Source organism: Zonotrichia albicollis, chromosome 7 (assembly GCF_047830755.1).
Source record: "Zonotrichia albicollis isolate bZonAlb1 chromosome 7, bZonAlb1.hap1, whole genome shotgun sequence".
In the NCBI taxonomy this organism is placed as follows: Eukaryota; Metazoa; Chordata; class Aves; order Passeriformes; family Passerellidae; genus Zonotrichia; species Zonotrichia albicollis.
This window is the reverse complement of record NC_133825.1, coordinates 21,455,082-21,482,611: the sequence shown is the minus strand read 5'-3', so window position 1 is coordinate 21,482,611 and position 27,530 is coordinate 21,455,082. Positions and strand designations below refer to the sequence as shown.

The 27,530-nt window shown below is 40.2% G+C and overlaps 1 protein-coding gene across 16 annotated transcripts in view; it reads right to left on the bottom strand.

The window, feature by feature from the left end:
• The window catches only part of RTKN2 (rhotekin 2), a 63,329-nt gene that overhangs the window by 7,719 nt on the left and 28,080 nt on the right, over positions 1-27,530 (bottom strand). For 13 of the 16 annotated variants that reach the window (XM_005488062.4, XM_014267751.3, XM_014267756.3 and 10 more), the window contains 7 exons: positions 27,253-27,453; positions 22,638-22,732; positions 21,053-21,159; positions 19,924-20,055; positions 13,660-13,825; positions 11,650-11,757; positions 6,787-9,747 (listed from right to left, as the gene is read on the bottom strand). In XM_005488062.4, coding sequence (XP_005488119.2) covers positions 9,194-9,747; positions 11,650-11,757; positions 13,660-13,825; positions 19,924-20,055; positions 21,053-21,159; positions 22,638-22,732; positions 27,253-27,453 — 1,363 coding nt within the window. In that variant the 3' untranslated portion in view covers positions 6,787-9,193. The other 3 variants (XM_074544595.1, XM_074544596.1, XM_074544593.1) reach the window with 3 other exon arrangements.

Sequence of the window (27,530 nt, the reverse complement as noted above, 5' to 3'; positions counted from 1 at the left end):
CATTTTGACCTTAATTTGAACAGGCTTTTACTTCTTCATGCCAGTTTATGTGGGAAGGCTGGCTCAGCCCTGGGGACCTGGGCACTGACCTGCTCTCCTGGCCAGACCTAAAAGTAACTCAAACAATCAATGCATCTTTAATTTGAAATGCTTGATGACTAATCTCTTGTTTTCTTTAATTAATGATCTACAGTTAATCATTGTGAATAGTAAATTGTCTATTTCAGCATTGATAGGAAGAGTTCCTATGGGAAAATGTTCCCCTATAGCTTTAATTTAAATATGCATTTTCACATCACACTTACCATATCCTTACCTTTATGCTATCGCATGATTACAGGTCCATTAACTAATCACATTTGACAACTTGTTTATTGAGGGGAGCAACTACTTTACATCTCTTGCCTGGGAAAGAAAATTCTCTAACAAACAATTATTCAGCAGCTGCAATCATGGAGCACTGAATTAATTGCTTTGAAGATCTCAGTCAAGAAGATCTTGATAAAAAATCAAAGAAAATGTTGTTTGACAGAATGCATGAATGAGAGTGCCAGGAGGGACTGAGGCTTGGTGAGCTGCAGCCCTGCTCCAGGGAGAGCTCCATGAGGACCTTGAAGCACTGCACTCAGAGGAGGAGGAGGCTGTAGAAAAGCTCATTTGCTTGTTTGTTCTTTTATGTTTACTTTATCAAAGCCACAACTTATACATATAATTTGATTGTAGGATCAGGACGCTGCTAAAATGGGCCCAAAAACCTGAGCACAATCAGGTCTATAAAGGCTGACATGGATATCTCACATGTGTAACCTCTGTGGATGACTTCTCCTGCCATACAGATAATTAACCCAGAGGGTACTGTGAAGTTTAATGATTATAAAGAACTTTAGAACCTTCTCCCAATGGGAGCTGCTGTGATTGTACTGGAGTGGGATAAAAAGCAGAACAAGGCATGTGGGGATCTCAGCTCTGGACCTGGCTGGGCAAAATTGTCTTGGTGCACCTTGATACTGGGGAATGCCATTCCCTCCTGACAGATGTCCCAGAGGGCATCAGGACTGCTTGTACCTTGAGTTACTTTGTTGGGACTAGAGCACTGTAGAAAATAGTGGGATAGCTGATAAAGCATGATGAAGGCTCTGAAGGCATGGACTGGAAAGGGATTTCTGGTCTCTCCAGCTCCTTTGTGACTGCTGCTCCTTTCTCAGCATGAGGAGAACCAGAGTGTCCCACGTGAGACAGTCCCAAACTGCTCCATGGACAAGTCACAGCCTGCAGCACCCTGGCCAAGCCCAAGCCATGCTTCCTGCTCTCAACTGCTGTAGCCTTGTGTGCTTTGCAAGTCAGCTGAGATGAAATATGTTTCTGCCAGATAAGATTAATTCCGACAGTGACACTGGAAAGGGAAGGAGAGCTTAAAGGTTCAAAATTCTCTATAGTAAAGGGCTTCAAAAGTGAAGAACAAGGACTAAACAATATTTTCTCTGAATATTATGTCACTATAAAAAGCTGAAAAAGTTGCCCAGGTGTCTTCTCAGAAAACATCCTGATTGGGCTTTTTTGGTCACATGTAATTAGTAACACAGTCAGCTTTTCAAAACTGCTTACATGAAAAGTTGCTGAGAGTTTGCTAGCATCATCTCTCTGGAAATGGGAAGAAATAGAATTCTTTTTCCCAAGTTCACAGGGTCTGTGAGAATGGTGGTATTGAAGTCATTCATGAACATGGCACTATTTGCCAAACCAAACACCCCTAAGGACTAATGCCTCAAAAAGTGTGATGGAAACTTCTGTCACAATGGATCATCTTTAAAAGTGAGGGGCAGAGGAACTGTGGCCCCTCCCTTGACTCTCACTAAAATCAGTGAGAGCCCAAATTGAATTTATGCACTTGTATATACCCTGATTCTAATAATTGTTTTTGCAGCAGTCCCTTGGCTCTCTTTAATGCTTCAACATGAGACAGATAGAGCCTAACTAAATAATTGGCTCTATCTTTTCCTTTTCCCTTTTCTGTTTTTTTCCTGGGTTTTTTTTGGTTGTTTTTTTTTTTATTTTGCAGATATGGTTGACAGAATTTGCCCTGCCAAAGGAAATGTAGAAAGAAGCAAGTAAACAAGTTGTTGCTGAAGCTTGTATTAATCATTCTAGTAAGCTGTGGCGTAGCTGAAGACTCATGTGTTCTGGTTTATAATTACAAAAAAATGAAAATAGCAGGTTACATATTAATGCTTAGAAATCACAAACTTTACTTGCCAAGGAATTATACAATATTTTAAATGAATGAACAGAAGAGTGTACATCAGGCTCTAGGCTCAAGTGGCCATTGCACGAGCTGGGTTAAACCTGAGATGTTCCCAAGACAGCAGACCTTTATCCTTCTTTAGGATAATGATCAAGCAAATGTTTAAGAATCTTCCTAATGAGGTCATGAGTAAAATGTGATGTATTATTAGACACACAAATGAACTCTTATTAAAATAATAGAAAAATCCTGATCTATAAAATGCATGGTGTATTAAATCCAGTTTGACCTGAAGCCATGTGTTGAATACCATTATTAGGATCTGTCCTTAATAAAAAGCTTTCCATTTCGTTAGTAAAATTTGAGACTCTTTCTAATTTTGAGCAAAGTTTTTTCCATGCTTGAAGAGCTGGTGTGCCCCACATCAGGTGTCCCATGCTGTGTGATAAAGGAGCATTCTCATCCTCTACATCCAGGCCCTAGGTCTGGATTCAGAAGAAAGGCAAAGCTGCCACAGGCTCTCTGTTTTCTTACCAGCCAAATATACAGGCTGAGAATCTGTCAGCTCAGTGCTTTGGCAGCTGACACTCCAGCTGATCCATCCACGTCATGGGAAGGTCACTTAAATTGCTCTCAGTTTATTTCAAAAGCTCTCAACCCTTTTGTGCAGACATTGGATTGAGGAGTAATGACCACTCAAAACCAAAGAAAGTAAAGCAGCTGCTGCCATCTGAAAAAAAATGCTGTGAGGACAAAGCAGCTCACTCGTGCCAGCCACACAGTTAGAACAATTTTTCCTGCTATTGAGAAATTGGTGAGATGTTAAGCTCACTGGGACAGCACTGAGATCTTCCCTTGCCTAAGTTACATCTTTATTTAGGCACACACCATTCTGGCCACAGAGTGATAGAAATATTTTGATTTGGTTTTTGCTAATGCATAATGAGTAGCTAAAATGGAGGCAATATTAATGAACATATTCTGTTCTTGTAAATCAAGAGTGCCCCTGAGCGAGTAGTGTGTGTTCAGCTCTGGGAACCCAGCTCAAGAAAGATATCATCAAAATACATGTGGGATTTTGAAATAGACACTAATTAGGAAATGGAAAATATAATCCAAACAAAGATGGAAAAGAGTGGGACCATTTTCCTTTAGGGTGATAAAACTTAATCAATGATATTTGTATTTGGAACCACTTTTATAGTCAGTGATGGAAAAAGGAATGTGATGAACACTTGCTGACCCTTTCCTTCTTAGCAAAAGAATACACAAATTTTAAAGCTTGGAAAGAAAACTCTTGTGGCATATCATCAAGCTGCAAGTGCTACAAGACAGCAGTGATGCCAAAATTTAAGTAAATTAAAGAATACAATTTTTTACTTTTAACTGCCACTCTGAATTCATGTCCAGACAGAGACATAAAGTGAAACTTTGACAGACTAAAAGGCTTCCCACGTCTGCATATTAAACAGCCTGTAATTACTAAGGGCTGGGAAGAGGCTGTGGATGAAATGACTTTCTTCTGCAAGCATTCCTGTATCACTACCAAACACTGGACAAGAGCTGCAAAAAACCCTTCAGGTGAAACAACATATATTATGAATAATGTCTTTTTGTAGCTATTTTGCAAGAAGTTTATAGAAATGTGAAGAAATACTGTAACAGAATAAAAGACACTTCACTAGTTATTATAAATTTTCTCCCTTTGGGATGTACATAAAAACCATTTAGAAAGTTATCTTGATATAAAAATCTTGAAAGATTGTTCTTTCCTCATAAAAAGCCATTTATTTTGATGTCTCACAAACTGGGGTTTTGTGTGAGTATATAATACATATAGGAACAATTACAGTTTAACCATTTGCTAATGGTTATATGAAGAGAGCATCATATCATATTCCCATGATTGCTTAAAGCAAACTGCAGCAGCTTTGGCTGCAGCACAATTTTCATTAAATCACTCAGCTGCACTGTCCTGACTTGTAATTGTCAATCCCACTTGGTTTTTTTCATAGACTCTTATTCCAAAATTAAAATGTCTAACAATTCCTTTTGCATTTATTACAGTAATTTTGTAACTGGGTCAAAAGAACACTTTACTTGAGCAGCTGAGTAAGCTCTAAATGAGCAGTGTCACACTGAGCTCTAGCTGGTGAGGTGGGCAAGAGCTCCCCTTGAGCACAAGGGTGCCTCGGAAAGGAAAACAATTAATGGCTGGATTAATTAATTAATCAATGGATGTCAGTGGCTTATTTATGAAGCCACCTTACAAGGCAGAGAGCACGATGTAAATCTGTGCCATGGCATCTTTTCCTCCCTGACTATGAGAGAAGCAAGATGAAAGCTAAACCAGGGTGTTTTGTTTTGGCACATTTGTGGAGAAGAGGTGCATCTGGTAACATTTCTGACTTCACCTGCTCACTCAGGGTGGTGGCTGTTGGATTCAGTGAATGGCAGGGAGCACTGATTGAACTGATGAAAGCCAGTTTGGCTTCTCCTCCCTTCATGCAGGGCAGAAACCTGAGGCTGACACTGTTTGCTGTTGTCAGTGTGAGCCTGCAGGGGTACATTGATGGCAGGCCCAAGGGAAAAGGAGCCACTCCTGAGCTCTCATTTTCCAGCAGCCAGCACCCGTGGCTTATACACTGGAGTAAAGCTTAATGTAGCTCCAGACTGAAAGAAATTACACCAAAAACCTTTTATTCTAGAAATGTTTTTAATTTCACTTGCATATTTTAACAGAAATACAATATGCTAGCAGCAAGATATGAAGATTTCTGTTCTAACATTTCACAATACATTAGTGTCCAAATTTCCATTTTTCTATTAAGGCAGTTTGCATTAATTAGAAATCAACTCTGAATACTATGACAGTATTTTCAAATACGTACAAGCCACCATAAAATAACTATTACTATTATTACCATGGGAAAAAACCCACAGTTCTAGTAAAAATGTAAGCATTTGAAGGTAATGCCTTTAAAACCACAGAAAGTACCATCTACCATTCCAACACCAGGTGAACAGCTGAAGACATTAGGTAAATATAAAAAGTTAATAAGTTAAGGCTTTGTTCAGTCAATATTTCAGAAGTTCATGTTCTGTGAAATTTATATTCAAGTTTGAACTAGCAATTAATTTCAAGTTGTACTTCCTAAAAGAATAGTTCAGGCTGACTTCTGTCTCCCCCACTTCAAGACTGCATCAGATCACTCAATTCTGGCTTTAAGCAGCATTAATTAATGCCAGCAGAGAACAAGCAGGTACAGTTTCCAGAGCAGGCCTGACCCATTCCTCAGAGAAGTCTCCAGTGCCACGTGTGGTTCAGCAGGTGCCACCAGCGTCCTCCCTGAGCTGCACTGGATCACTGGAGCCATTCACCCTGGCAGAAGTGGTTTTCAATGGACCTCCCAGGCAGGGGACAGCATTCCAGCTGGCCTACACAAATGTGAACCAGGGGAATGGGACACAAGGGCTGGGAGCAGCCACAGGTCCTCCAAGCCTCATGCCAGCAGCAATCTGCCAAATGACTTCTGGGTTCTGATCCCTGATATTTTGAGCCATGCAATGAAAGGATCCTCATTGAATGCAGCTGCTAAGATGGTGGAGCATTACATTCTCCTGTGTTTCCTGGGAGCCTGCAGGTTTTACTGGTTAAACCAACTTGCTTCACAGAAGATGCAAAGGCACCAGTGGCAACACAGAACAGGGCAGGGGAAAGAAGGCAAAGTAACAACAAACACTAAAACCTGAATCAACTCTTTCTTCATAACAGGGATTATGTAGTTCTGAAGCAGATGAACAGAATAATGAATGCCCTTGTTTGTTTAGTGGTGGTCACTGCAGTATCATACTGGCCCACATGAGCCTAATTTAAGGATAGATAGAAAATATCAACACAGCTTCATGGAGAATAGGTCTTGAGCAACAGGTTGCATTTTACTCTTAGATATGTTAAGCATGGCTTGCAAAGGCACCTGCACTGAGGTGTTACCCACAAGAACCCTGGGTAACTTTCTGAAAAAAAGATGAACACGTAATTTTCTTTAAAATAGCATAATAATAATGTCAAGATACAGTATTAATAGAGATTCAGCAAGAAATTTAGCTGTTTGCCATCTTACTGGAAGTTTTAAAAGCTCTGGGATAAAAGGGACAGAAATTCAATGGCCTGCCTGTTTGCTTTCCCCACCCCCTACCCATGTCACTGATGTAAGAAAACCTTATCACCTCTCTCTACAAACCATACCTTGCATTCAATTTTAAAAATCAATGATCTGGAATAAACTGTAAAAATCACTTGCAATAAATTTGCAAAGGACATGCAGACTGCTGGAGTGGTAAAGAATGAGGACAGGTCACTTACACAGAGCAACATGGATCACTTCAGGAGCAGTATTTTAATGCTGGTAAAATACTATCTGTATTTCCAAGAATATATAAGGCAAGATAATAAGAGGATGATGTACCACATTCTTGAGAAAGACTCTGAAGAGGAATTGGCCCATAACAGTCAGCATCCAAGGCAATGCTTCCACAAAAAAAAAAAAAAAAAAAAAAAAAAAAAAAAAAAAAAAGATAATGCAATTTTTGAGAAGAGAGAGGGAGATATTCATCAGAGCAAGAGCATCACATTCTGGCTCTGTACAGTCCTGATGGATCACTATTGACATGTGGCATCTAATGCAGATGTCACCCTTACAAATACTTCTGTACATGAGAAATCCAGGGAACGTGAAGATTAATTAGGCTTGGAGTCTTGGATAACATCCACTGCCATAGGAAAGTTAAGGAATTCACTCTCATCAGAGAAAAGGTTAAAAGGGACATAATCATGATTTATAACTACACACAGGCAATTAGAAAAGCTGATACTACAGAGATCAATATAAGCAATCAAATGCATAAAAAGACCAAAATAACTTAAGGTGGAGCTAGAAATGCAAATAGAAAATCAAGTGAAGAATGTACCTGGGGTAATTAAGTATTGCAACAGGAGGTATGAGTGAATTCTCATCACTTGAAGCCTTCAAATTAATATTAAATGCCTTGTTAAAATACCTATGTTCAGTTCAAAACAAAGCCACTGAATTTAATAGAGAAACAGCTTGTTGAAATTCAATGGTCTGTTGAATGTAAAAATAAATCCTCATTATGGTGCCTTCTATCCTTATATATTTATGAGATTTTTTAAAAATACAGCTACAAAATTAAAGGGGGTTTCAAGAAAAGGTGTTTTTTTCTTTCTGAGCACAGAAACATTTAAGGCTAGATTTAAAGCTAAATAAACTGCAGCTGCATTTTGGAAAATATTCTTCTCCCCCTCCCAATTTTTCCCATTTCTTGTTCAGAGTTGCACAGTCCACTTAGTTGACTGTCTGATTTACATAATCATGTAGTTTTTCTTCAGTTTTTCTGTTCCTATTTATAAGCCATTCACAAACCATCCACTTAAGTAACAGCATGATTTATTGTAAGAATGATTATGGTTGTTTCAGAGGGAAAATGGAACGTGATTAAATGAAGAATGAACAAGGACATTCTAGAACAAAGGGCTCTAATCCTGCAAAAGGATTTGTAAATGAAACCTGCCTCTCAACCCCATCCCAAATGAACTACTGAGGGAATTCAGCAGATACCTTTACAACTGTGGATCCAAGAGCTTAGCTGAAGACAAAAAATTAAATAAAATAAAACCACCAACCAACCATGCCCACAGTATCTTATGGAGAAATGGTAAAGCTCCCAGAGCCATCCACATTTTGGGGGAAAAATGATCAATAATGAACTGTATGTATACAGTCACTGATACGACCCTCTCAGCACAGGTCTGAGCACCAAGTCTCCAGAGGGAGAACTGCAAGCAGACCTTTGCCCTTGGATAAGTTGCAGCATCTGAGACAAATGCATCAGCCAAGGAAATGGCTGGGTATTCAGCTGTGGATCCAAGAGAACACAGCTCTTTCTTATGTAGTAGATGCTTTGTAGGTGCCACAGGAGCCCTAACAACCCGTGCTTCCTATAGAAGTGAAACAGGAGTGAACAGGCTGATGAAAGAATCTCAGAGTTCAGTACCTCCACCTGAAGTGCTTATTCTGTGCTACTGCAGAAGGAACAAGTGGTGCAAAGCCCTGTTTGTTACCAGTATCACTGCCTGCTTACAAAGCAGCTCCCCAGCAGGAACAGCTGAGAGGCTCCACAAAGGAGAGCTGTGGTACAGACCCACGTTTGGCAGGAAAAACAACCCTAGGATGAGCACATACCCAAGCAACTGCTTTTGAATGCTTGTCTTAGCCCAAAATAAACCAGCAGTGATGGATCATATCCTTGCTCAAAGACAGATAATTCTGGTCCATTCCAATTGCACATGAACCAGCAGGAACTTGGGAAATCCCACACTAAATTGAGGGAACTGCCTCAGAAATGTGTATGGAGTTACAGAGCCATTCAGAACAGCACAAAAGCTTTTCATACTCGATTACCATATAGGCAGTGTTTCCTAAACAGCAAGGGATGGAGAGGATGCAGCAAGCATGGTGCCCAAGAAAATCAGCTTTGCAAGATCTGTGCTGAATCTGTGTGAATTCCCACTTGAGTATTCTGAGGAGCTGTGGATGGGCTAAGCTGAGGGACTGGTAGGAGGCACTGGGACATCCCTGCTGTGGGGACAGCTGAGCTTACCCTGAACACTGTGGTTTTTTCAAGAGGAAAGTACTGAACTATTGTTTTCAGAAATAGCACCGTTACTCCAGACAGAGAACCACCCCCCCATTCTAGTGCAATTATTCAGATAGAGCACTAATGACTACAGCTGAGACTGCAGCTAGCAGTAATGCCCTGGCTCACAGGAAACACTTGAGCTAAATGCTAAAATCTACTTTTAATGAAGGGTATTAGGAGAAGGCTGAGAAACTTTAAATTCCAAAGACTTCTCTAAGCTAAATATGATGCCTATGGATGCAACCAGGACCTGGGGTCTAGTATTTCTGTGATGCCTTTATGTCTAGGGGTTGGGACTGGTTTGGTTTCAGACTTGCTCTTGCTCAGCAGAGAAGCAGGATTCCCCAGGCCAGCTAAACCGCTTTGCCCACAAAGGCCAATTTTGCGAGGGGGAGCAATGGGGGTTTGCAGCTGCTGCATCTTCGTAGCTAACACTGACCCAAAGGAGGAGCTGCTGGCAGGTGTGTGGTCAGGCTTCCCCCAGTTCTCCTTGCCCAGCTGCTCTGTGTTCACCTGGGCCTCTGCACTGTAGGGTGATTTATCAGAGGGCGGAGGTGGAGCTCTTCTTTTCTTTCCTCTGCTGTCACTGGGACTGGTAGCATCTCTTTTGGGGTCCAGATGCGTGTTTTTGTGAACAGTCATCTCATGAGCTCCATCAAAGAGTGACGCCCACAGGGCAGACGCAGGCTCTTTCTGCTGGCCAAGAAGGAACTCACCATCGCTCTCTTCAATTTTCCTATGGATGATATCAGCTAAGCCCTCAGGTTTCACTGGAGAATCAATGCCTGTAATTTTAAGGGACAGCAATTAACCCAGATTAAAACACCACCAATGATTTTGCTTCTATCTATTTTCTTATTACTACTCAGAATACAAACCTGTATTAACTGTCTCACTAAGTCTGAACTAGGAGTATTAATGGATGAAATGGAAAATGTTACATATGCTATCCAAGAGAGAACTGAGGTGACAGGAGGGAGTTATTTTTGTGACAGCTGGCATTGAGGCAGCAGGGTAGGCACTGATATTTCTTTCCAAGTAAAAGAAAAATAAGGTACTACAGGGAAGCCTGTATGTATTAGTTATTAAATAGATTTTGTTGTATAATGCTTTGAAAATTTTGTTTCACAGGAGGCCCATGAAAGTCTGACTAAACAGTCCTGTGCTGCCAGCCTGTAGAAAATGGGACATCTTTACATATATCCTTTTTCTCTATGTGCCTCAGGACTGCCTTGCTCCATTTCTTATTCTTCTTACTGAGTTTTCCATGTATACTGCAGTAGTACCAGCCTCAAACAGCAGCAGTACCTGATTTTCAATAGAGTCACAGAACAGTGTGGGTTAGAAAAGGTCACCAGGTCCAACTGTTATCCCTGCCAAGTGCACCACCAACCCATGTCCCTAAGCAGCACATCCGCACATCTGTCTTCCAAATACCTCCAAAATGGTGTCCCCACCACTGCAGCCCGTGCCTCTGCTTGATAACCCTTTCTGGGAAGAAATTCTTCCTAATATCCAATCTAAACCTCCCCTGGGGCAGCTGGAGGTTGTTTCCTCTTGTCCTGTCACTCCTGCTCCAATCTCCTTCCAGGTACTTGTACAGAGCCATGAGGTTCCCCTGGAGCCTCCTTTTCCTCAGGCTGAACAGCCCCAGCTCCCTCAGGCCCTCCTCATCTCCTGTGTGCTCCAGACCCTTCCCCAGCTCCATTGCCCTTCTCTGGACACACTCCAGCCCCTCAATGTCGTTCTTGCAGTGAGGGGCCCAGAGCTGAGCACAGGATTTGAGGTGACTCACCAGTGCTGGGTACAGGGTGCTACAAAAACTGTATATAATCCAGGAAAAAATGGTGTGTTAAGAGTGAAATGGAGTTTGTGTTCTGCTCCTCACTGAGGTCCATGTGTATCAGTGAAATTATGCTACCATGTTACCTTTGGAAAGCTTCTGTGTGGTTCATTTACTGCATTTCTGCTCTGCATTCCCAGCTTAGATAAAACCTGACTGTTCAGTGCTCTGATGCATGGTAACTCAGTGACCCACACGGCATTCTGAGCATCATCACAGCTCCATCCCAAGCAGTCAGGCATTTTGAGTTGTACAGTGTTTCTCAGTCAATACTGCATGGGATCCAGTAAAACCAAGTGACCTACTTTTCCTAGTCTGTAAATATTATTTCTGTAACAAAACTATTTAAAAAATCCTGCTGCATACCATTTTTCTCTGCAAAAATACAGGTCCCAGATATGCTCTAGCTAGATTTTCCAAGCATATTTTTCAACATCATTGCCAAAGACCAAAAAATTAGGTAAGTTATGCTGGGTGAGCCTTCAAATAGCTGTAAGAACGGCAGATTAATTTCATGCAATTGGTTTGCAAACTGGACTATTTTACCTTTACATTTCCTGAGCTGTATACCACTCCTAGCATGAGTGTTTATTTCTAGTGACAGCTGTTTTGAGTCAGGGTAGACTACAGATTTTTTAGCTCAAGGTATAAAAATGTATTCATTATTTGCACTATTACAAATTCAGATTTAATATCAACTCCTTGGTATGCAGTTATGTTGCTCTTTCATTGTCTGAATTGTCCTTGAAAAACTCAATGTTTCACCACCACCACCAGAAGCCATCTGAATTCAGACAATGTTGTTTCTGTTACTCTGCAACTTGAAAAGGCAAATCCCACTTACTCATATCATGGTAGACGGAGGTCGCTTCCTTTGTCAAGAACAAAGGTGGTTTCCGTGGTGACATAATCTCAATTTTCATAAGTTCCTCACAACAATGCTTCCACTGGCCTGAGAGAGAAAAGAGAACAATGACTGGAACTTAAACACATCAGCCTGGAAAAAAAAATGGAAGTTATTAGGTTGTGTCAGGAAACTATCTCCAAAGTAATACTAAACAGTGAGAATTTACTTTTGTTTAGCAGGAATGCTCAGGATACATTTGTATTTTCATCCCTGTATTCATTCTCTTAGCACAAAGGTCGTAAGATCCTAGCTGGAATTTAAGCATCTCAGCATTACTGTCAGACTATGCTGCTTAAAGATCATAATTTGCCTTCAAATCCCCAAACAGTATAAATCCAAGGGGAAAAAAAGAAAATAAAATTAAGGTTTGGGAAGCTTCATCAAGTTATCAGGAACAACCTCCAATATCCTGCAAGCTGGATGTTATACAGCAATGTTACAATGTCATGGCAAAGGAACATTCTGTTTTTAATAGAGGATAACTTGCCTTTTATCCCTTAGCAGACAAGGAAATCTCTTTTTCTATTAATAGATTTTGACCTTAAGGAAAACAAGACACAGTAAAATTACTTTGTTCATACCAATCATTCCAAGTTTTCTGAGCACATTAATTTTAAGAGAATTTTAGAACCAGGGAAGAAAAAAGGCATTTAAATGCCAAGTGACCCATTTTTTTCTGAATCTAAAGAAAATGTCTCAAAAATCTGTGGGTAGTATTCTATCTATAATGAATAAGAAGTAGATCTTTTACCCTACTCTACAGATAATTTAAAGAGGATGCCCTAGTTTTTGCTTGGTGTGTTTCTTTAATTGATAGTGCCTTTTCTCATTGTAAATCAAAGTTAAAAATGACTGGAAATACAACTATGAGTTTCTACAGCCTCATTTCAATTATTTGATTGGTGTTGTCTCTGACTAAAGACTGATATTTCATTAATTGACCTGGTTTTGTTTTCTGACCTGATAAAAATGCCTATCAGGAAGCAACTCTACTTTGTCAATGGCAGCACAAAAGCTGACAGTCTCTACTCTCAGTAAATCTGTGAGTCAAGCAGAAAGCAGAGAAAAAAGACACAGGCAAATTAATCTATGTAGTTTTTATAATAAAGATTTGGTGATAAACAAGGAGCACAATACACAATTTCAACAATATTTCACACAATAAATGAGTTGCCTCTGCCATGTAAGATCAGGGCTGTTCCAGAGGTTTGCCAAAGGATCGGGGTAACCCTTTAACATCTGTTGCAAAGGCTGAGGTGCAGCTTTTACCAGAGCCAGGTAAGCAGTGTGTATTTGCCCAGCTGGATGGAGTGTGGCTGGGTGAGCATATTCCCATGTGATGAGAGCTGCCAAAACCTTTGAACTACAACAGAATCAAGCAATCCCTGTTATAACAAATTGCAATTTAATTCATCCATAACATTGCTAAGCAAGGAAACACCAAGTTTACTTGTGACTGCTTCCAAGAGCTGGCTGAATCCACATCCCAGCCAAGGCCCCACACGATTCCAGCATCCCCACCACCTGGCACTGAGGCTTCCACACCAAGGTCTGACACAGCAGCATCTCACCAAACCAGCACAGCACTGGTTGGGTGCCCAGGCAGAGGTGGACTCCTCCCACTGCAGTGGGAAGGAGGAAGAGATGCTGAGAATTTATCAGTCTTTAAGAACATTATCAAGAACACTGCTGTGAGAACAAGTTTTTTGAGATTGATGGACATACTCTGCCTCTGATTTCCTGCAAGAACACATGGACTTTGGTTTAGTCAAATATTTGCCTTCCAACGACTTCGACCACCACCCAGCATTATCCCAGAGAACACATTTCTTCTCGTTGCTGCAAACAAAGGCTAATGAGGCAATTGCAATTCGAATTGCCCAAAGATCCCTTTGATGTTACATAATGCCCCATTCGGAGGGCACAGTGCCAGCACTGCTCACTTACTCAGATCATAAAAGTGCTGCCAGAAAGCCTCCATCCACTGATGAAGCTCATCCCTACTGTCAGCAGCAAAACGTTGCGTCACCCCCTCTCCAGACACGGGGTTGATAACAGAGAAGTTATTGGCTCTTCTGCTGGAGTCCTTATCCACAGCTCGAATCCTGGTTTCCTAGGAACAACAGACTGTGCTGGTGACTTACTGCTTCACACTGCCATCAGCTCAGGGCCAGTGACAGCGTAAGGAAGGTAGAATTTGCTTTTTTTGTCTACTTCAGATTAATACTCAATGGAAAAAAAAGAACCAATGTCAGGAACTGATTATAAAATTGTTTTATCATAAAACTGTTAAAATAGCATAAAACATGAAAAATAAGGGAATAAAGCACAATTTCTACACTTCAGTCTGAATTACAGAATGTACTGTAATTCTGTGTTCCCCTTCTCTCTACCTTCACCAGCTCACCTCACAGTGCTCGCTCTTCTCCACAGCAGTTTAGTGAATAATCTACAATAACAGCAAGCAGCTCCTTTTCTCCAAACGATCCAGATGGACAAGCACATTATTACAGCCACCATTTACACCTGCTACTGCACTTCTGTGGGCCACTATTTACCCACTGCATTGCAAACTTGTATCCTTTTAATGTTCATCTTAGTGCAGCAGGACATTCAGGGTAATACAATAGTGCGGGAAAATTTAAAAAAACTTACCTAGGCCATCTTTAAAGGGGCACTTGTAGCAGTAACCCATACAGTTTTACTAGAATAAGATTTTGCTCTAATAGGAAAAAAAACATTTCCCATTTTAAAATAGACATTTTAGTTTTAACTTAATTAGGAAAAGCTACATAGAAATAATTAAATGTGTGTATATATATCCAAGAAGTATAACACAAGTCTAAAAAATCTCTTCAGCTAGAGTTAGAAAAGCTCTCATATTACACAGCAGTACCGTTAAGATTTTTCCTTCTGTTCAGGGACATGGTTCAATTGCTCTAGACTAGATACATTGGTATTTTCAGAGTATTTTCTTTCTTTGTTATGGCATTACTACAATTAAAAAAAAAAAACAAACAAACCACTTATCCCTAACTCAGTGATTTTTGTGCGTGTGAAAAATGCTAAAAGCTTTAAGTTTAGCCAAAACACAACTAAAAGAATTCCAGAAGGCAACTGGTCAACATTGCTGCTCCTCACAACATGATGAGCAAATTAAAACAACTAACATCACTTTATTTGGAGAAGTAAAGGAGAAGCCCTGGGAATGTCTTTGCACGTGCAGCTTGAGCTGACTGGAGAAGCAGCAGCCCACTACAGCACCGCTCCTCCGAGGGTTTCTGGCACAGCCAGGAGAGCAGAGTGGGCAGCAGGCAGCCCTGTGCCCAGCAGGACATGAGGACACCCAACCCCCAGCAGGAGCCTGCACTGCCCCCCCGGGCACTCCTGGCATGGGCAGTGCCAGGATTTGAAGGAGGCCAACAGTCACAGCCAGGGCTGTGTTCAAACATCTCCTGTCTGGATGCACAGGGAACCTGACCGCAAAGGTGGCTCCTCAAAATCAGGGAGGACAGAACAACCAGTTCCCTTCTACACAACTCAAGCAAATGTCAAACATCTGCTAAAGGCATTAACCATACACCTACAGAAATTAAGTTTACGCACGGGATCCCATGGGGATAAGCCTAGTTCCGATACTCAGAAAAACAAAAGTTACTCTACAGACCATTCCCCAGATTTTAAATGCATTACTGAAGTAACCATTTCAAATACCAACAACTGCTTGTAGCATATCTGATGGATATGTTCATTTAAATTCTTCTGTCTAAAAATAGGAGATGAAGTAATTCATCCATCAGTGCTCTATATCCCATTAACTCAGGTAACCATAGATACCAGCAAAAAATGAAATCAAATAGATTAACATTTGACAGGTAAGAACTTCAAGCACACCATACACACAAGTTTATTTAATGATGTTTGCTGCAGGTTTTATCCCACAACTGTGGTATTATTCAAAGGAGATGAATCCTCAAGCAACAATCTCTGTCTGATGCTTGAATATTTCAGCAGTCGTACGAGACGCCATTGCAGCAATGGGCTGATGAATTTGTCAGCCTTGGGTGAATTACACGACATGCCCAGTTCCACTTCATAAAAGCAAAACCCAAACCAACAAAAAGCTATTAAAAACAAAACAAGCAGAAAAACCACCCCAAAAAAAAACACAACAAAAAGTGTTTTAATTTACCATGTTGTAATAATATCTTTCCCAGTCTTATAAAAAAACTGAACCAACTCTGCTGTAGCAATTGTAAAGAGCAGAACAATCAGTGGATGGCAACAGGAAAACAATTGAATCTTGAACTCAAGTGACTCTTCTGGGGAGGCTGAAGCCAGATTTATATTCTTTATGCAAAAGATTGTTTCTTTGAAGATGGGGAAAGACTAAAAGGGAAAAATACATGGTATTTGTAAATACCAACTTTACTCTATATTTCCCCCCACAAATAAAATCTTTTTGCCTGATAATACCTCTCTGCAAAGCTTGTATTTTAAGCCAACAAGACGACACAGAGAGAACTTTTTTCCTGCTGAAGTACAACATTTTCCTGATAAGCCATTCCTGACACACTAAAAAGCACTGGTTATAAAGATCATTTTAAGACATCAAAACAAATTACAGTTCTTAAAAACACTGAATAGCCTAGAGACCAAGGTCTGTGTATCTATTTTAAGGTTAAACAAATCAAATCACATAGAGAAAACTCTCTTCATGTTTTTAGTACAAAAAAAAAATAAAACAAACTGAAATTCAGTACAACACTGGAAGCAAGTATAACCTGTACATGCATTGTAATATTAATAATTTCCATGAATTTTTTTTAATCAAGTAGGGAAAAATGGTTACATTTCAAATTATGGCTTTCAAACACATTTATGCAGAAGACCAAATTCAGTCTATCAGTTAATATTTTGTCCCTTCCTTGTTTTGTGAGCTTGTACTAATGTGACATCGTGCTGGCCACTGGCTGGTCAGTGTGACATGGATGAGCAATGTCAGGATGTCTGTGCCTTTGTTCTAGGGAGCAATGCAGCAGCTGAAAGCATGGAAAAGGAGAGAGCAATACATGACCAGCAAACATTTTGTGAAGCAACAGTGAGCCAATAAAGCAGCTTTCAAACTGCTCAATTTGAGCACGTGTGGGACAGGGATCTGGGTGCTCCACCTGCTTCCCCTGCCTGCATCCACAGCCTCTTTCAAGCAGCTGCAAGAGTAAACTGAGCAATGGGCCATGAGATACCAGACACTGGGAGGTATTTAACTAGTTTGTGCTTTTCCAGTGGATTTTCACAGCTATGAAGGCTTTTCCTAAGGCAGTCAGTGGGACAAAGTCCTTACCACAGAGAATACAGATATTTTCAGGGCTTATCTCATTTCCCTGTGCTGGAGTTCCCCAACACACAGAGTGAATATTGCTCATGCTGCTGGCTCCCTAAAAGTTCACATGGTCCAGAACTGACATCCACATTCCTTTGCTCCAGCCTAAGGGTGAACTCCCTGCTTCCCTAGAAATATGGATGGTTCCCTTGAAGTTACACTGCTGCAACCATCACCACATTTCCCACCAAAGCCCTGTACCTGGCCAGAACAGCTGCACTACCCAGGACTGTCATTCAGGGTAACTGATTTAGTGCCTCTGCCCGTGCTGCCCTGGCCAGCAGTGTCCCCATGAGCCCTCACTCCTCACCTGCTGCCCTCAGCCAGCAGCAGGGCACGGACAGAGCCCCAGGACTGCAGGGGCAAAACGTGCCAGGGAGGAAATCGTGGGACTGCAGCCATTTGAAGCAAGATCCCAGAACCCCTCAAGCTTCAGGCACCCATGGCACAAACAAAGTTTTATCATCTATGAACCAAACACAGCAGATTATGTATTCCAAACACTGAGCAAGTAACATGAACTGCTGGAACATGCACCAATTTAATAAGCTTTCACGTGTAGGCAAGGCCTTTATTTTTCATTTCAAATTAAAGAAAACTTGAAAAAAAATCAGGAACTGGCCTATAAAGGATATTTCTTCAAATTGGATTCCAGTAAATTTTCTTTGCTACAGAAAATATCATTTCTCTTTTCCTACTTAGTTGTGCAATATAATGTGTTATAATCACATTTAGCTGGAACAATAACAGTAGCACTTGCATAATAGGAACTGCAGAACCATTCTTGCTCAACAGCAGTAGCAGTGAAGTCATCTAAAGCTGAAGTAATGACTCTGCTGGTCTTAATGGCTTCTTCAAGTCTCAATTCAAAGGGAATTGGAAATACAGCTATTGGTGTGAACATTTTCCAGAGAATTTCTCATAAATCCAGATGATTTCATTACTTCTCAGAAAGTATCTTTAAATTACATGTAAAGGATCAACTTCACATTACAAATGAAAATGCCACATATGCAACCCAAAGAGATTTTAGTTAGAATGTCTAGAGTTGATGTTCAGTCTCAGCTTTCACTTTGAAATTGCTGTGTGAAATTTCTTTAACAACATGTAGCAGACAAGCCCATACGATTAGTCTGCTTCCATTTAATCCCTAAGAGAAATTTCATAACAAAGGAATCAGAAAACATCTGCAGGCATTAAGTTATTTTCAACAGAAACTGTTTAAGTAGTAAAGGATCCAAATATGTTTTCAATAGCATTTTTTTTTTTTATTTCCATTGAAGAAGGATTCACAGTCATTCTCCAGCAGCCTGGTATTTTTGTAAAATGATGTAAGACACAGAAATCATGTACCTTTTACAAATTAGCTTTAAGGACACCCTGCAAACATAAGGATAATCTCTCAGCAAAGGCTTATCAAGCTGGATTTTAGGTTCTAGGTGCATAGGTTACTCGAAGGAGCACAATGTCTTAGTACAATATGGTTACTTTAAAAGGAAAAGCAAGATCAGGATCTAGACTAAAATAGAGAACCCCAAGGAAAGACATGAGGCAGCCTGATAGATAATTTAAAAAAATACTCCTGTCATGTTTTAGATTTAGTCATTCTATAATTTATTAAAGTTTACCATTTCTTAACTGATACTGTGAACAGCTGGAAAACAGATTTGTGGCAGAGGCTGACTTAGTGAAATTGAAAGTGACTGAAGAAGTAAACCTACTTAAATATATATCACAGTATAAATATTTATTTAATGTAAATGTATGAACAGTTGGAAGAAAAAATAACACTAGAAGAACAGGTAATTTTATTTAAGGAATCAATTTAAATCTTAGCAATTAAGAAAACCATCCTAACACAAACAGCTCACATTGTTCCAACCCATTTAAATGTTTGGGTTCCATAGCAGTCCCAGTCTGAACAAGAATGCAGTCACCTCTGCAGGAGCCCTCAAGGCACCCAGAGCTGATTCTGCTGCTCTGGGAATCATTCTGTGTCACCCCGTGCCCCCATGGGACAGTGACCCTTGGTGCCTGCACCACAGCCAGCTGTTGAAAGCATCTGTTCCCTCTAATGCTTGCCATTCTGCAAGGTCCTTCCATAACATTACTCATTTAAATATTACTTCAGGTCAATTACTGCTTCTCTGGCCAAATAGTAAGCAACGTTTTAAAATTACATTTTAAACTCAGGTTTTTCAATCAGGGCATGAACAACAGCAATAATATCATCCTAGAGAACAGCATTTCCAAAGTTATTATGCTCTGGACAAAACCAGCATTAAGAAAAGCAGCTTATTTTAAGGCACTAAAATATTTTGAAAAATTTTCCATTTCTCCTTCTAATTAAGACTGTGGCCAAGTAACACTGAACAACAAAAAAGCTTTTGTTGGAATTCCACCTTGCTGAGGACAAAATTTGACCAAAGCATTGCTAGGGGATTGTAAGCAATACATTTCCAAAGGCTGTCTTATAGAGCTGTGATATAAAAGGTTATTACTTTTCCTATAGAAAACCACCCTTCTTTTTGCCTCTGTGCTAACCAGTCTAATGCAATAGAAGGAATTTACATCCACAGCTAAGGAATGTTATGCTCCTGCTGGGGGATTGCAAATTTCACTGAAGTACATCCCACCCTCATTCTACCTATAAAGCACTCTGCATACCAGCAGCTTAGAGCCCAAATGACTGCACATGTTTCTTAAACTAAAAAGAACATCCCCCAAAATAATAAAATAAAATTTAAACACCCCCCCGAAAAAAAAAAAAAAACCCAAAAAAAAACCCCAACAAAACAAACAAAAAATCCCCATACAACCAATTTTACCTTGTTGATGGAAACTGTCAATGCTGGCTCCACTTTAGCCTCAATTTCTTCTGGTGAGTAATAACAAAGGAGTTTGCCACCTCTCAGTACACAATACAGCCTCCTCCAGCTGGTCAGACCTCCTACCATTTGCTAAGGGGAAGAAGTAGTGAGAAATTGCCAAACATAAACCTAAAACACAACCAATATTGCAAGGAGCACACATACCAACCCTGAGTGATCAAACCTTAGCACACCAAATTCATTCCTACAACAAAGACTTTCTGTTACAGAACATTCCAATCACTGATATCTGAAATGTTAGCAGCACTTTAAATGTCTTCTGGTGTTTTACAGTTTTCACAGACTTGCCATGTGACACTAATAGTACAGACCTGCTGGTTAGCACAGAATGAAATCTAGATCTGGTGTCTAGTGTAAAAAAAGAAAGCACCTTTATTAGCTACAGCAATTGCACAATAATAGAAATAAAAAGAGTATTTCACTTTGGAAATACACAGTACATTCAACAAATGTCAAGCAAAGACATTTGTCTAGAATTTCCACTTCCTCAAATGAATTTTCTGAACAGCTTTCATAAAACCATCACAGTTTCACAATCAGTTTAAAGCCTGTAATTCAGCACTCCTGACAAATGACCCAGACCCTCTGGCCCTCCCCTATCACCTTCTCATTTGCCCAGTTGTGCAACAAACCAAAACAGAGAAGCGAAGTGAGTTCACATGAATCATTTCTGAAGGGAGGAGTTTAGATGTGGCTCTGTTCAGCAGCCTGAGTCACCATGCTGGGACAGAACTCTTGTGGCAGCACAGCAAGGGCTGTGTACAAGGACGAGAGCCACGGGATCACCAGGACTGATGCCATCAAGTACCACTGCAAACCAACTCTGAAATAAGAGTTTTACTTGATCTTTACTAACAGCCAAGGAAACCTTGATTTCTCCATGCTCAGCCACTGAAGGCACCTTTGTGAATGTGGCTGTGAGAGAGTTTCCCCCTTGCTCCAGGCAGAACAGGTAAAGAACAGCAGCTCTCCACACAGCACTTCAGGGAACAGCAAATGCTCTAACAGCTGACTCAGTGACAGCTTTTAACAGCCCAGGGTGCAAACACAGGCAAGGCCTCCTTACCTGCTGATTTAGGAATCCTGCCATCATATCCCTGGCCATGCAGGAGGGCTGCACAACTAAACGGCAGCACATGTTCCCATACAGGGGCAGCCAAAAAGAGGATTCCTCTGGGGGAAAGAAAAAGGCAAAAGAGACAAACACTCAGGTCTGAAAAACTGCCCTGAACATATAGTTTAGCTTTCTACAGCTGTTTTCACATTAAGATCCTGAGTCTAAATAAGCATTATTTTCATATTTTAGTAAGATTTAATCCTGTGGGATTAGATTAAAACTGATTTTTAGTCTTCAGGAAATGTTTTTTAATTGAAAAAATTAGTAAATTCCAAAATAGTTTCAAGGAAAAATGGCAATATTGCTCTGCAAAAAAGAGTTGTTCTTACATAAAATGTGGCTCATTCCAGAGCTAGAAACTCTTTGAAAGGTAAGTGCCTGAGCCCATCCCATTGTGGCACACAGCTACATTCATACAAGAGCACTTTGCTTCAGGTTGCTTCAATAAGGAATTTGTATCTGCTTTTGCCTTCAGCACTAGAGGAGCATTTAGGGTTCCAAGGAGTTCCTAATGAATAGGAATCACTCAGCTCCACTGTGCAATAGCCTTTCTCCTCTGTAATTAGAAGTAGGTAATGCAATGTTCCACTAATGTGACTGTCTTTGGTCAAGGTTTGGAAATGCTTGTACTGAACCAAATATCCAGGTATGTCCTTCCTCACCAGACTAAATTATGTAAATTAATGTCAGAAAAAGGAACTTCAAGAAGAAAGTTATAAAGTACTAATAAAGAAAGGATTACAAATATCAAAGATACTCAGAATTATTCATCCAACACTTCAAGAAAAAAATGCCCCATAAATCTTCAAATCTGTTCTTATTCAGAATTACTGAAATGTAAAGAAGGAAATTCCCTCTGAGGTCAAGTTTACCCCAGTAAATGATTTAAATTCCCAGAAGCAACAGTGAGAGTCCCATGCCTCAAGTTAACAATTGGAGGATGGCTTTTGGGAGGGGCTGTCCTTGCAGAAAATAATGGACAAAGTACCAAAAAGTGAAAACACCACCATCAGCTGCAGCATAAGCAGTCCCACAGTGCCAGCATCCAGGCTGGCTGCTCCCAACTCGTGCTGCCCCCAAGCTGAAGGACAGCAGCCAGCACAGACTGCAAGCACACACACTCTTCCATCCTGTGTTAAATCTGGGCCTCAAACAATCTCACCAAAATGAAGCAATTTTTCTTTTTCCTTCTGACTACAGAGAAACAAGCTGTTCTTCATTCTGATACCCTTCCTTGGTTGTGAGGAAGGGGAAATAATTTGTATATAACTCCAACTCACATAAGATGGAGATGCAAATGACAGAAGAAACTCCCAAAAGAATTAAATTTTCATCTGGACTTGAAATTTTACTCAACTTATAGTTTATTCAGCTGTGTACAGATGCCTGGTTTAGAGCCGTTAAATATTTTATTAAAGTTGTTCTATATTGAGTATCAAGAAAAATAATCTCTTTAAGCTCTTTAGTTTACAAGACTTTAATGCAAAATGTTACTGGTTTTTTATTTCCTTAAATTGATACCATATGTACTTACTATTTCCTGTAATGGTAAGGTTGTGGGTCCTGAAATTGTCCTCAGCACTTTCCAGCCCCAGAGTGGTGTATGCCAGCAAACTGAACTTTGCTCCACTAAATGTGAAAGAAAAGGCATGTTTAGGACATTGCTGCTTTGTGTGGCTCAGGCAGTCATTAAAGGGAGTCCAGACACACCTGAGAGACCAATTTGGGTACAAGGACACAGCAAGGGGCAGGGCAGGAGCTGGCAGTGACCACAGACGGACACCTCCAACCTCTCCCCAGCCAACTGCTGTGTCTGTGGCTCTCCCTGTAAACCCTGCTCCACATTCTGTCCTGTCCTTCCCAGACCTCATCTCCTGCCCCCGGGTGCACCTCCAGTTCCAGGCCAATGCCATCCCTCCTTCCAACCCTTTCTGCTGCCTCTCTCTGGCACCTGCAGGCCAGGACCCCTCTCATGTGGTCCCTGCCTCCAGCTGGGCTTGTGCTTCCTGAAGGGGCAGCAGCAGCCAAACAGGCCCACAGGCTGTGCCATCCAAACCCTGCACCCTCTGCATGCTGGGAGCACCTCTCTCCTCCAGGCACACACCAAGGAACTTTCAATAGGAGTTTACAGCTCTTATTTCTAGGCCTAAAGCAATTAGGTTTGGTAATAGGTTCCAAAATTCCTAAAGTTAATAGAACAACTGATGACCAACTTTATCTGAAAATACAGGTTAAAAATTAAAAGGCATTATAATGCTTCTCCATGTTGCTCTGCTCTTTGCTTTGCCTATGCAGACTACACTTTATAAACCAGTGGTTTATACATGTATTTTTTATATAATCCAATAGATTGATGATTCACAGGCAGAAATCTGTACAGACATCCTATGGTCAGTTTTGTAGCAGAAAGGTTTTCTTTTCACTTACTGGACTTAGAGGTTTCAGAATCTTTTATCTTAGTTTTGCATTCTGCCTAGGGGAAAAAAGTATCACTCTTACAATTCAGCACAGTGCAATTGTGGAATGCAGTTCTTGGAATAAACTGGTATAAATTTAGTACTTTTAACCTTTTCTCTAAAATACTCATTGGACCAAGTAACAGATTTATAGTCCAGCAGTGCAGTAGGAATTCCACCTGGCTAATGGCAGTTAGAACAAAGTTCACAAGAAAACAAACCCCTCCAAATCACTAACTACTCTCCCCAACAGGATCTAGCACAAGATCCTTAAAATAACTTCAGCAGAACACAAGAAAGCTTAGTGGTGTAAAAGCTGAGAGGACACCAGTGAACTAAGATCATCGAGAACAGTTTTCCATCTTAGTATTGCTCAAATTTTATTTTTCTTACTAGCACAGGGGGAACACAGAGTTGTCAGACCTTTGGCTGTGCAGATAAATAAGGAGAGTGTCTACCTCCCCCTAGCCCTAAGGACAGAGGAGGAGGAAAAGTAGGAAGTTGGTCGGAGGGGAGGTGTGTTGTTACATATCTGTCTCCAGGGAACAAAGAGAAAATTAAATACAATAAAACATGCTGGGTGAAAAACCACTGCTATGAAGCACTTCAAGAGGGAAATCTGAACAAAGACCCATCAGCATTTGTGTATATCCCCTGCTAAACTGTTCCTTAACAAAAGATCCTTCACTGATTATGCTTGACCGAGCAGTTGAGCAATGCATTACCATTCTATTTAAAGTGTACCAAAAAGTTCAGTTTCTTCTCACAGATAAAACTGCTGTGCTGATTCTAAAGTTACTTATTTTTTCTAAAGCATGACTAATTACCACAACAACGTTGCCAAAAAAAATAGCTACTTCACTTTTAAAATATGCTCCACAGTAACATTTTCATTCTAAAATACAAGTCATTCCTTTCAGGCAGCTGCAATATAATTTAGGAAAGTTTTATCTACAGATATTTTTCAGATTTAACTGGCTAATCAGGATTGTTGACTGTGTTTTTCCTTTGCATTTCAGAGAATTAGCTAACTGCCTTAAATGGCAGTTTCTTTGTTTAACAAAGAATAATCTGCCTGCTGCATCTCATTCAGTACTTTGCATATCTGGAGTATTTTTCCATGTAACAACTTCATTAAAAAAACCCAAGCAGCTCATCCCCACAACATGCCTGTGGCAAGGGCTCATTGTTAAATCTGTTTACTGATCAAGAGACAGAGGCACCCAAGTTTGCACACAGACCTGGGTGTGGGAAGGTGTAACTGTAACACTCTATCCATGTATGCTAATTAAGACATCTTCAATTCCAGAATCTATTCCTGAATATTAAACCCAATGTTAGCGATCCCAATCTCACTTCATTCTTTCAGTGTGAGTGAAGGAGTGAGTGGAAGACTTGTGAGGTGAAAAAAACTAAATTCAATATGCTCAATATTCAATCAGATCTTAAATAATAGAGGGTAAAACCAAATCTAACCTTCAGGTGCTAACAAGAACCCAACCATAAAGTGAGGCCACCAGATTAGACTGTGTACTTCAGCTCAACATCACTGGGGATGTGCCAGATCACACACAGGACAGGGAGGCTGCTGCACCTTCAGCCCAGTGGGGGACAAAACATCAAAAACAAGCAGGGCCTGCACAGCCAGGTCTGCAAACCAGCAAACAGCACTTGAGGGACACTCTCCAGTGATTTATCCAAAGGGCAACCGGATTACACTGCAATTTAATAGCAAAACTGCACTAAAAATTTTTTTTCTTCTATGAAAAATATAAAAAGAAAAAAAAATACATTAGAATTGAAAACCTAAGCAAGCAAAAATTGTATAGAAACTAAATGAGGGACAATTAAGAGAGAATATCAGTATACTTCAAACTAACTAACTTAAGCAACCAATCAAGCCCTTTGTCACTAAGCTTTTTCAAGAAGTTCCAAGTCTGAGAGTTTCCTCACTAACCAGAGAGATTTCTAAGCCAAGAAGTTTGAAACAGAGGGATCACAGAGTTTTTGGGAAATGGAGAATTTCACTCATGTGTGCACTGGAAAGAAAAAGGCTTGTACAAATGAAATCTACAGAGAAAAGGTGTTCGCATAATAGAGCAAGTTCACTTTTTTGTTGCAGTTTAATTTCCCCTGCTGGACTGGTAAAACTCTCTGGGAATACTTGAAAGATCTCTTGTAATCTTGCAGTCTTTTCCCTTTTATAAGGGCTACATACCAAGGTCTAACTAATATAAATCCTTGGGGAAACCTATAAAAAAATTGACAACTTATTTTCTGCCTATAAGAACCCATTTCTTTCCAAACAACTATTTTAATCACCCAGCAAGGCCATCATTTAACACTTCATTGTTCATTTAATTGTGTTAAGAAAGTAATAGCCACTGTGAGATGATTATCTAGAGTAGAAACAACAAACTTCCAAGATGGAGGGAAGGAAAATTTAAATTGAGAAAGAAAAAGCAAAACCCAGGGGAGGAGGCAGCTGTTTAAATTGCCTACTGGTGCTTTTCCTGAAAAGACAGGCAATCCATGCTGCAGCAGGGAAGGCAGTGGTTGCATCTGATCCAAACTGTGTCTCATGGCTCAGCTGAAGCACGGCCACCTGACATGATGCACATTGAAAAATGCATTGTCATTAGGGGGAATCCACTGGAAAGGCAGTGATAAAATTTGTTTTGCTCTCTGGATAAGATGTCTTGGGTGTCTATTTTTGAGTCAAACAGAAAAATCAGTTTACAGTTATATCAGGTCAACAAAGATAGAATATGCTTGAATGTTTCCTTTTAAAATCCCAGCAAATAAATATATGAAACTAGACTAAGACTAAACACCTAGCAAGAATTAAGCATTGATTCTTTACTGTCAGTTTCCAAAAAAAAAAAGGAATTCCTTGAAAAAAATTTATTTCTAAAAAAATATAAATCAATAAAAAACTGATGCTATTAATATTTGCAAATTCAGTATTTGGCCTGCTTAAATCCCAATGAAATTGAAGTAGCTGGAAAATATTAGTAGGCAGTTAATTTTTAAAAGGAAACAGGTAAATTATTGAGAAAAGCACTTATGCCTATGAACACTGAAAATCAGTAAGTCATTTTAAAATGTCCTGTGCTAAAGTCAATTCAGAAATCTCTTTCTAAGTAGCCATAAAGTGCCTTTGGCAGTGCAGAGTTTCAGTGGAATTAGGGCAGAGGGTACAGGAGTGAGTTCTCCTGCCTACATGCACAACTTTTGCTATTTCACACACCTTGGAACTTTTACACTGATCTACCTGTCAAGTATGAGCAACGCTGGCTGGGTGCAGAAAGAGTATGGGGGAGGAAATAAACAGGGAAGGGGCAAGGAGAAGAGGTGGATGGACAGAGTCACACACAGACTGTACAAGCTCAGCTTCCCCTAGAGATCAAGCTAAGAATATTATTTTGATAATTAGCAGCTGGCTGGCTGTGGAGCACACAGATAAAGGCTGCTTGTGTGTTTCAAGATCAGAACCAGGCCCCAAGGCTCAGCGACATGGTTGGAATTCACACCTACTTTCTCATTTCCTATTTAAAATGTAAATTTTTTTTTCACTTGGGCAAGTAGAGAAAAAAACCAGTTTCTTGGCAGTTTGCCAAAAATTCACAATTATATTTGGCCTATTTCTATTTTAAAAGCTACAAAACCAGAACATCAATATATGTGGCTTACTGGATGACTGGGTCAGCAGGCAAGAGGGGTTCAGTGCTGTCTTCTTGCAGTGCAGCTTTGAGTTTCTTCCCTGTAGCTTTGCTGAGGGATGTTTTAAGTTTCTTTGCCAGTTTCTTAGGAGTGTTTGTTATACATAAAGACTCCTCTGTACAGCAGCTATACACTTCAACCTTCACCTGGAAATCTGGGCTTGCTTCATCACTGAAGTGGGGGAGGAGAAAATTTCAGAGCATTTGTTAACAAACTGTGTGTGGAGCCAAGGAAAGCTGCTGCTACTT